General features: G+C 38.7%; 1 protein-coding gene across 10 annotated transcripts in view; it reads left to right on the forward strand.

Annotated features, from left to right (window-relative positions):
- UTRN (utrophin) overlaps positions 1-13,085 on the forward strand; it is a 678,467-nt gene that overhangs the window by 528,176 nt on the left and 137,206 nt on the right. For 6 of the 10 annotated variants that reach the window (XM_075596593.1, XM_075596594.1, XM_075596591.1 and 3 more), the window contains 3 exons: positions 6,996-7,074; positions 9,982-10,042; positions 10,946-11,002. In XM_075596593.1, coding sequence (XP_075452708.1) covers positions 6,996-7,074; positions 9,982-10,042; positions 10,946-11,002 — 197 coding nt within the window. The remainder of the gene's footprint in view (positions 1-6,995; positions 7,075-9,981; positions 10,043-10,945; positions 11,003-13,085) is intronic. The other 4 variants (XM_075596597.1, XM_075596596.1, XM_075596598.1 and 1 more) reach the window with 1 other exon arrangement.

Raw genomic sequence — 13,085 nt, forward strand, 5'->3', positions numbered from 1 at the left:
GGACACAGTGACTACGCCACGCTGTGAAGCATAGCCTTCGGTCTGGGACCAGATCCAGGCATATATCACCAAAGAATATTTTATTGAGGCACACTCCAGCGGGACACCCCTCCAGAAGCAACCGCCTGCGGATCAGAGTGGGAGAGGATTCGTCCGATCTTGGCATTGGACCACTTTGCGGATCCATGGACTCAGCTGCTCGGTTGACCTGGTCTGGACTGAGACCAGGGAGGTATTACAAACATGTGCATCATCGGCCCAACACACTGTGGGTAGTGATATCCCACACACACACTCTTTTGGGAGGGACTGGTCTGTGGACACTAACGGGTTGAGTGCCCAGGCACTCCAGTACTTTGGGGGTTCCACTAGGGGGTGTTACGGTGAGGCGTAATATGGTGTGGGTGTGACCTGGTATGGTCTGGTTATTATCAACGTTATCTGTTATATGCCAGTAAAGATAAGTTAGCTATACTGTGTCTGTGTATTTTTATCTGTTATTGGTGGGTTCCTGTTAGAGACTATCCTTCTGCTCTCAGGTGGAGGTGCTGTGTGCTACCGAACGTGTACATCCCAGGTTCCCGGTGGCGGAGGATCAGGCCTCCTGTTTGCCACTCAGGTAACCGCGGCACGCGTAGTCCCTTAGGCCACAGGGAAAGAGGGCTACATATATATGAGAGTACCCATTGAATTCACATGTATTTCACCACATGTTATGTAGAGGATTCTTTTGGGAGTTATAGAATACAGTTTGTAATCGAAATAGGACTATTCTTCTCTTCCCCGCCTCCATTTTCAGGGTATTGAGACTTTTTGCTTGCAAACTTTTTTAAAAGTTCGATCTTCAGCTAATAAAAAAATGTTGTCTAATTTCACAAACTTTGAAAATGTGAGCATCACGTTTGCACATCTCTAGTGACAATATAATGTATTTATTTATGTTTTTCTCTGCTGTTTCAGTTTGTATTGAACTGATATGTTTCATACTTTTCCTGGGGTGATTGTAACAGTGCTAGCATGCATTGGTTTAATTAGATTTTGTGGTTTATTCTCTTTCAATTATTGGAAATGAAAAGGATTACGCTTCACTTGATCTTCCTCAAGGAACCTGGGTGAGACACCCTCAAATTGTCAGTCCGCTAACTTTATTAAATAAAATGCTATGATATAGAATATATTTAATGTGCTGATCTCGATGCAGTCGGCTCTATCGCAGCTTAATGAGTAAGATCCAGTGCACTACATTTTGTCCACAGTAATACATTTTTTTATTACATGGTGTTACAGGCTTTTAGTGGTTAACTTTTTATTATTTTACTGTACGTCTTTACAGTACAAAATTGTACGGCACATACTGCCCTTCTGAGTGCTAGACCTGCATTGCCAGCACTTCTACAGGGCGAGGAGCGAATTATTCTTCGAGGACGTGATTTTAGTCTTCTTTGTAATTTTTGCTCCCTGGCACCTCTTCCATACATATATTGGATGAAATCTGTAAGCAGGGTAGTAACTCTATAAATCATGCTGCTGTTATTCAGAGCCTGCAAGAACTGGCACTAGAAAATGCTGCTTTATTGCCACCCATGCAAAATGTTGATTAAAACAAATTCAGTTTTCACTGGGTGGACAGTGTCTTCCCCCCCCCGCCCCTTCCCCCCCTCCCATCCCACCTCCCCACCCTCCTCCCCCCAAAGAAATGCTGCCTGTACAGAGAAAGGAGATTTCCATTTAAAATTCATAGGAAAGCGTCCTTTTAAAGTTCATATTTGAAAAAATAATGAAGTAAGCAATTAGTCAAATAGGCCTTACTCTTAATAATTTATTTTATTTATAAAATGTTTTACCAGGAAGTAATACATTGTGAGTTACCTTTCGGTTTCAAGTATGTCCTGGGCATAGAGTTATGATGACAATACATGTTGACATTAAATGAACAGAGGTTATACATTCAATTCACCGACATTTCGTGGACAGTTAAAGATAATGTATGATTATGGGTGTATGTAGCAGTTACAGATCGAATAAAATAGTGTTAGAAGAGGTAGAATAGGCATACAATGTGTAAATGTTTGAAGAGGCCCTGCCCCAAGGAGCTTACAATCTATATAAAAGGGTAAGTGGAAACATAGGGTAACAGAGCAGCTGTAACAGTAACAAAGATCAGTGAACGGCAGACATACTTTGGCTGCCCAACATAGGCTATTGCCTTTTGGGCAACACAAATGTAGGCTCAAGGTTCTGAATTAATTCAGCAGGGCTCTGAAAGGCCTTTGTCCAGAACAGTAAACATTGCAAAGGGTGGGTCTGACGAAACACATAGCAAGCAGTCCCCGGTGTTAACCCTTAGCACACTGATTCTATGCAGAGAGGCGCCACTCTTGGGGAACCCTTTGAGACGTCACTGTAAGAGGAAGCAGCAGCCTTTTTAAAAGTGGTCAAACGTCTAAAAATGTACCTGCATCTAAAGTGGAAGGGACGAATCGGTGTGGGAAGCTTGAAACTGTTCGTATAGAGAGAGGCTACAGTATCAAAAATGAAAACTTTTTAAAGTCAACACACTACCCCCGTGTATTTCCTTTTTCACTTTAATGTTAAAACTTTGTGTTGATGTTTTAAAATATTGACCTCAAATATTTACTTGGAGCAATATAAATATGGTTATTTCAGGTGCTCTTCTGGGATCCATAACTTTGCAATTTTAGGTCATCACGCCCAACCGGTGCATGCATGAAGCATCATATATAGATAGACCTGTCATGTCTCGCTGATTTTCAGGGAGTCTCACTTACTGTATTGGGAATCAGTATTTTTTCCATTATAAAGTAATTTATCTCTCAAGAGCTCTACCATTCCAGGGGCTTATAAAGAAGGAAATAAGCAACGTGTAATCATACTTCCCCAGTGAAGCGACACAATTCTGTTATGGCGAGTAAAAAAGTGACTAAAACCACCACTACACAATACATGGTGAAGATAAAATGCCCATGAGTGTGTTTCATGTCTTCCATAGGTCCCACAACCCTGCTTCATTCACCCTATCACATGTCTGCAGCTTAACCACTGTATGACATGACAATGGGTTGAATAAACCTTTCGAACACGTACAAACTTACTCCTGGTTAGTTCATCTTTGCTGTCCCCAAAGATAGTGGAAAAGGGTCAAACAAGGCTAAGCTGTATATGATATTTTTTTTGTAACGGAGGGATTGTAGCCATAAGAAGTTAATAAAGTGCTGCCCAGCATTGTTCTATTTCTCCAGTCCCCATATGATGAGAGAGTACAATACAAAATGTTTGCAGGAACAATACGACACTGTGACATTGGGCCTCACCCACTGAGCTCCAAGCGATGGTTTGTGAAGCAGCTGTATTAACATTGTCAAAGTGTTTCTTTCTGACTTCCTACCTCTTTCTCCATCAAAACACAATGCTGGACTGTGAATGGTGTCTGTGTGGGGAGAATAAAATCAGCACTCTTACTGTATGAAAGGTATACTTTTTTTTAACAGCCCAGGAGGAAGAACTCAACTAGAAATGGACAACCCCCCCCCCCCCCCCCAATATTATTCCTTGCTAAATGTTTCTCTAGATTTCAAAACGCTAATAATGTGACAAAATAAGCCTTGCATTTTGCAATGTTACAAGCTTTCATCAAAATATCGCCAGACCGAGAGCGAGACATGGCGTATGTGCCCTATTTATAGTCTCCACAGTAAGTGAATCTAGCGATTAAAGAGAATTCTGTAAATTTGCGTATTAAACAAAAATGCAGTGCATTAATGCTTGGCATATTGTAAATTCTGGATCGGGCACCGCTTTTTCCACGACTCAAAAAGGGCAAATTTCGCAACCACATGCAAAGGTTACGCATATCTCTAAATTCATTTTCATGCCAATCAAAATCAATGACAGAGAATAAATACATGTTATATAGTTCCAGTGCATTGTATTAAAGCAGCAATCCAAGCTGTTCAACTTAAATACAGACTTGAAGCTTGGCCCCACTTTTTGAGCTCTGTATCTTTGCAATACTTACCATTCTGAGATACTGAGACCCAAAAATTGGGTCCAATGTACTGAGAAATATAGCGACTGAGAAAGGCTTAAAATGAAAGAAGAAATACATTTCCAGGCACTTCGCAATATTTTCAAAAAGATACTTGGAGTTTATTGGTTACATCGGATCAGGTAGTTTATAGGTAGTGTTACTGTAGGACTTTCATAGTGGTTAAGCCGTGACATGGCTGCAGGGTTATAACGCTTTGGCCAAAGGGTTTAACTAAATGACCACAAACATTTAATTATTTAATTATGTATTTTGTTTGGATGTAGTATTGGGTATTTTGGTGTATTTTGTTGTATACATTTGGGTGTTGACACACTATATATGCATTTCGTTAGCCACAGAACGGTATCATCTATTTATTTTTTTGATTATTGAAGCTCGGCTAACACGGTACTTATACCTCTACATGTATATGTATATATGTATATATATATATAGCAACTGTAAATATTCATGTATATTCATTTGCATGTCTTAGACATGTCTGCAACCCTGTTTTTCACCATTATCACCCAGCACACAGCACTTCCACTGCAGCAAGGGATTCTGGGAAATGACATTCAAATGAGCACACAGTGCCACCTTTTATCTCATGCTCACATTACATGAGCAACCCTTAGCCAATGCATGCTGCTAATGGTGAAAGACAGGGTTGCAGACCTGTCTAAGACATGCAAATGAATATACAGGTATATTTACAGTTGCTTTATGCTTTACTGTGGAGGGTTTTAGTCACTTTTTTACCCACCAAAACCTTAATAAGTTCCAAAATAAAAAATGCATTTAAAAGAAATGCATTTCCGCGGCACAAACCATATATATATATATATATATATATATATATATATATATATATATATATGGTTTGTGCCGCGGAAATGCATTTCTTTTAAATGCATTTTTTATTTTGGAAGGGATTGTGGCTTTACAAGTTGGAGACCTCGATCTCCTCCAATTTATTATCAAACATCTAATGTCAAACAGTGACCTAATTTGTACGTTTCTTTGAACAAGGAGCATGTTACTCCTGACAATTCTGTCTTTATACGGCATTGCACACACAATTACCACCATATAAGAATGCAGTATTAGGAGCTCAGTTAGGCATGGTTACTTATGTATGGCACAGCATATCCTAAACGTACTACAGTTGAAAAGGTATGGGAGACCAATCCTTCCCACGTTTCACTGTGAGAAAACACCATGTTTTTTTCTTTACTTGCGATGGCATAACCTATATGTGATCTGCAGAACATTGGGGCCATATTGTAACTCAAAAGTTTGTATTAAATCGTGTTTGAACAAATGAAAGAAAATACATTGTTGTCTGCCATAGCAAACTATAATTTGTTTCAGAGAATTTGTGGTTTCACCGCAAACTTGCACTTTGAAGTTTTTTATTAGTTGTGTTCTTCTGCAGCAGATGATGCCTATATTTACTAAGCAGATCAGGCCTATATTCACTAAGCAGATCAGGCCTATATTTACTAAGCAGATCTGACCTATATTTACTAAGCAGATCAGACCTATATTTACTAAGCAGATCAGACCTACAGTATATTTACTAAGCAGATCAGGCCTATATTTACTAAGCAAATCAGGCCTATATTTACTTAGCAAATCAGGCCTATATTTACTAAGCAGATCAGGCCTATATTTACTAAGCAGATCAGGCCTATATTTACTAAGCAGATCAGGCCTATATTTACTAAGCAAATCAGGCCTATATTTACTAAGCAGATCAGGCCTATATTTACAAAGCAGACCAGGCCTATATTTACTAAGCAGATCAGGCCTATATTTACTAAGCATTGCTGTTCCATAAGATACCTTACGAAGTCTGAAAATGACCTTACAGCCCATTCAAGTCAATGGATGATGAGGTGTTTTACAGCACTGGGTGGTTTCTTACGGAATAGCACAGCTTAATAAATATGGGCTAGTATGTTTTCCCAAATACCGCATTTGCCATGTTCAAGAAAATAAAATACAGCCCAATAAATAATCCAAATAATAACTGTCTAATCCGTATGCTTGTTTTAGCACGTATGACTTCTAATGGTCGAACAACAAAGTAGCATGGTCAAGAAAATGGCAAAGGTTTTGTTCCCACAGCAGGACGATGAACTTGACCCAGATGATGTTCCTTTCACTATTTGTAACCACATTCATTATTTTTATCATACTTTTATTTATTCTGGAGTGCTGCTAGATGTCTGAATTTCTTGTACACCTCCATAGGTGTCAAACTCCTATTATTTACACAAAAAAACAAGTTATGGTAAATAATCATTTCTTATCCTATAGCACAATGTCATTTTTACTAAGTGGTGCTCTACCATTAGTCATCTGGCTCTGGAAGACACCTTGCGGCCGATTTCATTTTAATGGTCCGGCAGTTGTCTTGTAAAATATCTCTGCTTGGTAATTATGGTCCTGTATCTTTAGTAGAATGTGTAAGCGTGATGATTCCCTGGCTCAGTGAGCTCATTATATAATTTATGGTGCTTAGAGCACAGACCAATGCACGACTTGCACGAGGTCATGAGGAACTGGATGCTGAGCATGGGTGTCAGTAAGTAGGGTAGGGCTGAATCTTTTTAGAGCTGACCTGGCCAGTGGTGACTGGCTTTTGCAATACATTGCCCTCCCCTCCAGCACTTAAAGAGTACATCAGCCAATTAAAGGGGCCAGTATCACTTACCTTTTATGGTATAAGAGGTTACATCACGTATATGATTCCTTGGAGTCTGAGTGGCTTAGCTTCACCTAAATCTCTTGAATGCTGTGTGAAAGACATTCTCTTATAGTGGTAGATAGGTAGCTAAAATGAAACCCTCATTTTATAATAGAAGTGACTTATCCATAACAGGGCCTTCTTGAAGGACATTCATCGTGCTGTATGGTATTGAATGTTTGTGTTTTACAGGCAGCCATAGAGGAACGCCTTAAACATCTCCAAGAAGCACACCGGGATTTTGGACCGGCCTCTCAACACTTTCTGTCCAGTAAGTTGACAATGTGCGGTTGAGAATGATCATTTAGACACTGCTAATTAAAAGTTACAATGTCATATTCCGTCATTTCCAATACCTGTTTTTTTACTGAGGAGCCTCTGCCATATTATCTCACCTTGCACCTGAACGTTAAGGGTTAAATATTTTGAAATGCATATTCACTCGTTCTAATTTCTTGCAGAAAACTTCCAAATGAATCCTTTTTCCATCCAGGAAGAAAGTGTAATGAACTGTGCCTGTTGCAAATATGCGGCAACTTTAAATTAGGCTATTTCTATATCTGTGAAATAGAAAGATTACCCAATGGTTTAACAAAGCAATCTCTTTTAGAATGTTATAATGTGCTCACTTGACATTTCCGAATTTAATGTGCAGCATTTTATTGGCAAAAAATAGGAATCACTAGAATTATTAAAAAAGCAACTTCTGTAACGTTATGTAAAAAAACATACAGACAACCTTTAGGCTGCTATTAAATTTGGTATCTTGTTTATGAATAAAACAACACCCACCCACCTACTGTATGATATACTTGCAGATAGAGGAGGGCATAGACATTCCTAGAAAAACCTAACTTGTAAAACCTAAGGACAGATCCTGCGCTCCAACCAATTTGGGCTAAGAAGAAGATAGTTACAGACTACTTCATGGTTTGCACAACACAAACGATTTCCAACAGCCTTATACATTCCAACATAATCAGGCCATCTGATTTCTTCACGAATGGGTAAACTACCGTAAGTGTAGTTTCACATCACATGCGAGAGCATCAGTGCCATCTACCATCTAATCTACCATCAACTTTTCAGGCGCAAGAGTTTACATATAAATAAATAGAAGCAAAATGGCCTGTATGAAAATCACACGCCACTTTGTTCCTCTTATTTGCATAATAAAATGTCAAAAAAGCATCTAAATATTTGTTACATTGTTTAGGTTTTACAAAAGACTGTACTGTACATATTACCTGCGCTGCTGGTAAAAGGATTGGTCTTACATACAGTACCTGTATAAAGAAAGCAAAGAACAGATCCTGCGCTCCTACCAATTTGGGCTAAAATAAACTTGTGACATGTTTACATTCAGAACCCAAGTCTGTGTGACAAAGGAGTCATTTGGTTGCATCTTTTGATCAAAACATGACTCAAGCCCGCCAACCTCGTCAAGGTAGACTCTGTTTAGCAGGAACGTACTGTATACTGAATATGTCATTTCTTATTGTCCTGTGGCCTAAACTTTGTGAAATATGTGAAAGTGCCCTGAAGGGGTTACATAAATGAAGCATATGCCTTTGTGATTTCTATTCACTAATTCACAAAAGATAAAGTAGTCAAAATATTCTTCATTTATGTAACCCCTTCAGGGCACTTTCACATATTTCACAAAGTTTAGGCCACAGGACAATAAGAAATGACATATTCAGTATACAGTACGTTCCTGCTAAACAGAGTCTACCTTGACGAGGTTGGCGGGCTTGAGTCATGTTTTGATCAAAAGATGCAACCAAATGACTCCTTTGTCACACAGACTTGGGTTCTGAATGTAAACATGTCACAAGTTTATTTTAGCCCAAATTGGTAGGAGCGCAGGATCTGTTCTTTGCTTTCTTTATACAGGTACTGTATGTAAGACCAATCCTTTTACCAGCAGCGCAGGTAATATGTACAGTACAGTCTTCTGTAAAACCTAAACAATGTAACAAATATTTAGATGCTTTTTTGACATTTTATTATGCAAATAAAAGGAACAAAGTAAACAGAAAAATAGACAGAGCACACAAAAGATTTGGATGTGTCAAAAGACTAAATGTATTTGTACATCACAGTCAATACAGGTAAAGTTTCTGGACCCTTGGTCCTTTCCTCAGACCAAACACCTCTATACCTTGCTTAAAAAGGAACAAAGTGGCGTGTAATTTTCACACAGGCCATTTTGCTTCTATTTATTTATATGTAAACTCTTGCGCCTGAAAAGTTGATGGTAGATTAGATGGTAGATGGCACTGATGCTCTCGCATGTGATGTGAAACTACACTTACGGTAGTTTACCCATTCGTGAAGAAATCACATGGCCTGATTATGTTGGAATGTATAAGGCTGTTGGAAATCGTTTATGTTGTGCAAACCATGAAGTAGTCTGTAACTATCTTCTTCTATCCCTGGTTACCAGCTATTTTAGGTGGCGTACAATTGCAAGTAAAGCTAGTCCTATGATAAAGATAACTCCCATATGAAAAATCGCCTTTAAGAAATAAGGACATAAAAATTGGCCAGGTGGTAAATATATTGATTTTAGACTTGGGAGATTCTGTAGAAGCTCCTCGCGACCTTGCATAATTCATTATATCATCCTCTTTCTTAGTCATCAAACATAGATTTTAAACCCATCAGGGTAAAGTTCATTATGACTGTAAATTCTCCAAAGTACAACTCTGATTCCACTGCCAGTGCCACAAAAGAATATATTATCTGCAATCTGAATCTGAATCTTAATGACCATATCAAACAAAATATTTGTATATCCATTTCTTTAGTTAGATAGGAAACTACGGTTACTGAGCCAGATTATTCTTATCAAATATCAATTGTACTGTACTGTAACAATGGCTCCATTCGTACCTTAGAACAGGCTAACAAGACGTTGGCAAGCTATAATCTTCAGCACACGTTGCACAGTGCATTAATTACTGTCAGAATTACAGCAGTTAATGGTTGCTATTCATAAACTTGCTTATACATTTTGATATACAGTTAAGTAGAAGCAGCGAATTGGAAAGGTTTAGATAACCGTTGATTCCGAAGTGTCAAACGTTTGGCTCTCACCATTACGTCTGCCTGTTTTTTTTATTGAGCTAGTTCTGCAGCTAAGGGCTAATTAACTTTTTCTTTGCTCTTTCAGCTTCAGTTCAGCTTCCATGGCAACGGTCTGTGTCACTTAACAAAGTGCCCTACTACATCAAGTAAGTTGTACTTTCTTTTAATCTGACAAAACAAGCTTTTGAATCGATAGCTTTATTTTTAAAATTAACCTTGGTGTATATACAGCAAGGCCCCGAATTTCGGCGATCTGGCGGTACCGAGAAGGGGGCGCCATGTCTGCACATGCGAAAAACGGGGAAGTCCGAGGTCACACGTGCAGAATGGGTGGTTGCCGAGGGTGCACATGCGCAGAATGGGTGGTTGCCGAGGGTGCACATGCGCAGAACGGGTGGTTGCCGAGGGTGCGCATGCGCAGAATGGGTGGTTGCCGAGGGTGCACATGCGCAGAACGGGTGGTTGCCGAGGGTGCGCATGCGCAGAATGGGTGGTTGCCGAGGGTGCACATGCGCAGAACGGGTGGTTGCCGAGGGTGCACATGCGCACACGCCACAAATCGCCAGTTACGCTTTCCAACGATTTTTGCTTTGCGACGGGTCCTTAGAACGGAACCGGCCGCATGCCCGCGGCCCTCCTGTATACTGACCAGATAATGAATGCCACATACAGGATTTTTTTATAGTAACCAGTACACAGCATTGAGAAGTCATACTGTACTATGCTTGAATTCAAGGGAGCACAGTTCTCCTAAGTTACCAATCATCAAAATAGTTGTGCTGAAAGAATTAGTTCATTTTTAAATAGGTCCTTTTTTAATTAAAACAAACGTGATAGATTATAATATTAAAATGAATAGTTCTATTTCTAGTCTACTACTTGATATATACGGTAGGTACTGTCTCTTAAACATTTAGTAGGTTTTTATAGCTACAGTACTATGTGCATTGCAATGCTTTAAAATGGGAACAGTTTGAAAAACATTGTCGTTAAAGATTTACATTCTTGTAGTATAAAATAGAATTAAGTGATCTCTTTAAATCTAAAAGCAATTACAGTCAAGATTACAGCCCACCAATGAATCCAGACTTATGGTTTGTGAGCAGGTAAGTCGGCAGTTTGTGAGCATGTTGCAAATGTGCATGTATTTGTTTGCTATATTTTAAAGAGGATAAATCTGTAGACATTCTACCAGCAGAATAGAAGTAAGGAGAAATAGGATATGCGTTATTACATTGAGGAGTACTAACATTCATATCTCGTTTATTCGATAAGTTGTTTTGAGAATGAGAAACATTGCAGGTTTTTTTTTACACACATCCCAGCACGAGTACAGTATACAATACTTTGGAGCCTGTTTCTTAGAACGTCTTGACTCTAGAAGCATAGGAACTGTTATCCTAAAGTATGAAGTTCAGATTACAGGTAGTCCTCACTATCCAACGTTTCACTTTACAACACATGGCATATCCAACGATTTACAATGCAACCCTATGGGCTGTTTTTCGACGCGGGAATGCGTTATCCAACGCCTGAATGCGTTATCCAACACTCACTGACACTGATTAACATGGAACTTACTTTACAACGGTTTCACTATCCAACGCTACTTCCAGAACGGATTCCGTTGGATAACCGAGGACTGCCTGTGTTTGTGGATACCCTGTTTGCATAGATGAAATGGAAAAGATTAAAGTAGTCAATGTTTGTAGCAGAAAATAAATCCCATGCTGTACTGTATATTAATAGGGTACACCTGTACATTTCCTGTACCAAAAGGTTATTTTTATAAGAAAAATCTTGTAACATCACATACAGAATTTCCAAGATCTACCATGTTTGCCATTAATTGAGGTTTAGTTCTCTAAACCAACAGAAGTCTCATCACAATAGGGCTTTCTCTATTGATGTCTAAGGGGATAATTGGGCATTACGGATGGGCACAGGGGTGTTATAAACTGTAACTTTGGGATTTTCTTTATCAAAGTGGAAGAATCTTTAGACAATTCGAAAAGGACCATGCTCATTATTACTGTACATTGCAACACGTGGTGGTCAGGTTGAAATATAGCATTCATTGTCCTACTGTATACTGTATACCTTAAAGTGTTTAATCACAGTAGAATGTGATAGGCTGAACTACTAGATATAGCTTTCATCTGTCTCCATTTCAAGGTCAATGGCTTTTCCATCTTCAAAAAACATACTGTAGCTCACTGGAATTTTGCCTGACCTTGTTAATGGCAGTGTTATTAGTTCAGGAGGTACCAGCCATTATTTGATCGGAATCTCTGCCATATTACATATGCATTGTACAGTAGAAATTACCTGCATAGATTTCTAGCAGTGCAGCATATAATGGCTGACTCTACAATTGGCTCTTTCTACCATTCAGTGTTCAAAGTTTAATTTCTATGCTAATGACATTCAAGGTCAAAGAAAGGGGCTGTGCTGCCATTATGATGACTTACTGAAGCAGTATGATTAACTGGTGATACAGAGCTGTGTTAAAGAGGCATTCCAATTTAGGAAGAAAGTGAACTAAGGACCGTAGCAAATGGAATAGATTAAATGTAGCAGACTGACACCTTATTAAAAACAACTTGGAAACGTACAGTATTTTAAAATCATTTTTAAACGTTTAACATTTCTGTGGTAAACAAATGGTTCAAAGCGCTTTTTACGATGTTTGGCAAAGGATCTTATCACTAAAAGTCATTAATTAGTCATCAAAACTGTTAACTTTAAAGGCGATTGGATCTTTCTAAGAAAGCCTATTGCACTGATATGTTACTAAAATTTGGATCCCCAAAAGTTGAGCTGCCCCGCTAAGCGAGCACATTCAGAAAAGAACATCATAACAGAAACAGGTTGATCTATTTTATGATCCACGGAACTTAAAGTATAATTTCAGTACAATGTTTTACCTATTGTTGTTATCTTTGTAGTTCGTCAGGAAATTGAAAATCTTCAAACAACTTTTCTTTATACAGGGTATATTCTGTGCAGTTCAATAACAATAAGGCTGCTGGAATTCTGAATAGGAAATCTTTATAAGGATTATTAGGAAGTCCAAAGTCATCTTAGCAAAAATGCTGCTCCACACTTCTTAAATCACTCAAGGACTAAATAACCTCAGGTGATTCACTTCAAGTCAATATATGGCTTACATGTAAATCCCACTGAACT

The sequence above is a fragment of the Ascaphus truei genome, chromosome 4 (genome assembly GCF_040206685.1).
Source record: "Ascaphus truei isolate aAscTru1 chromosome 4, aAscTru1.hap1, whole genome shotgun sequence".
NCBI classification, from domain to species: domain Eukaryota; kingdom Metazoa; phylum Chordata; class Amphibia; order Anura; family Ascaphidae; genus Ascaphus; species Ascaphus truei.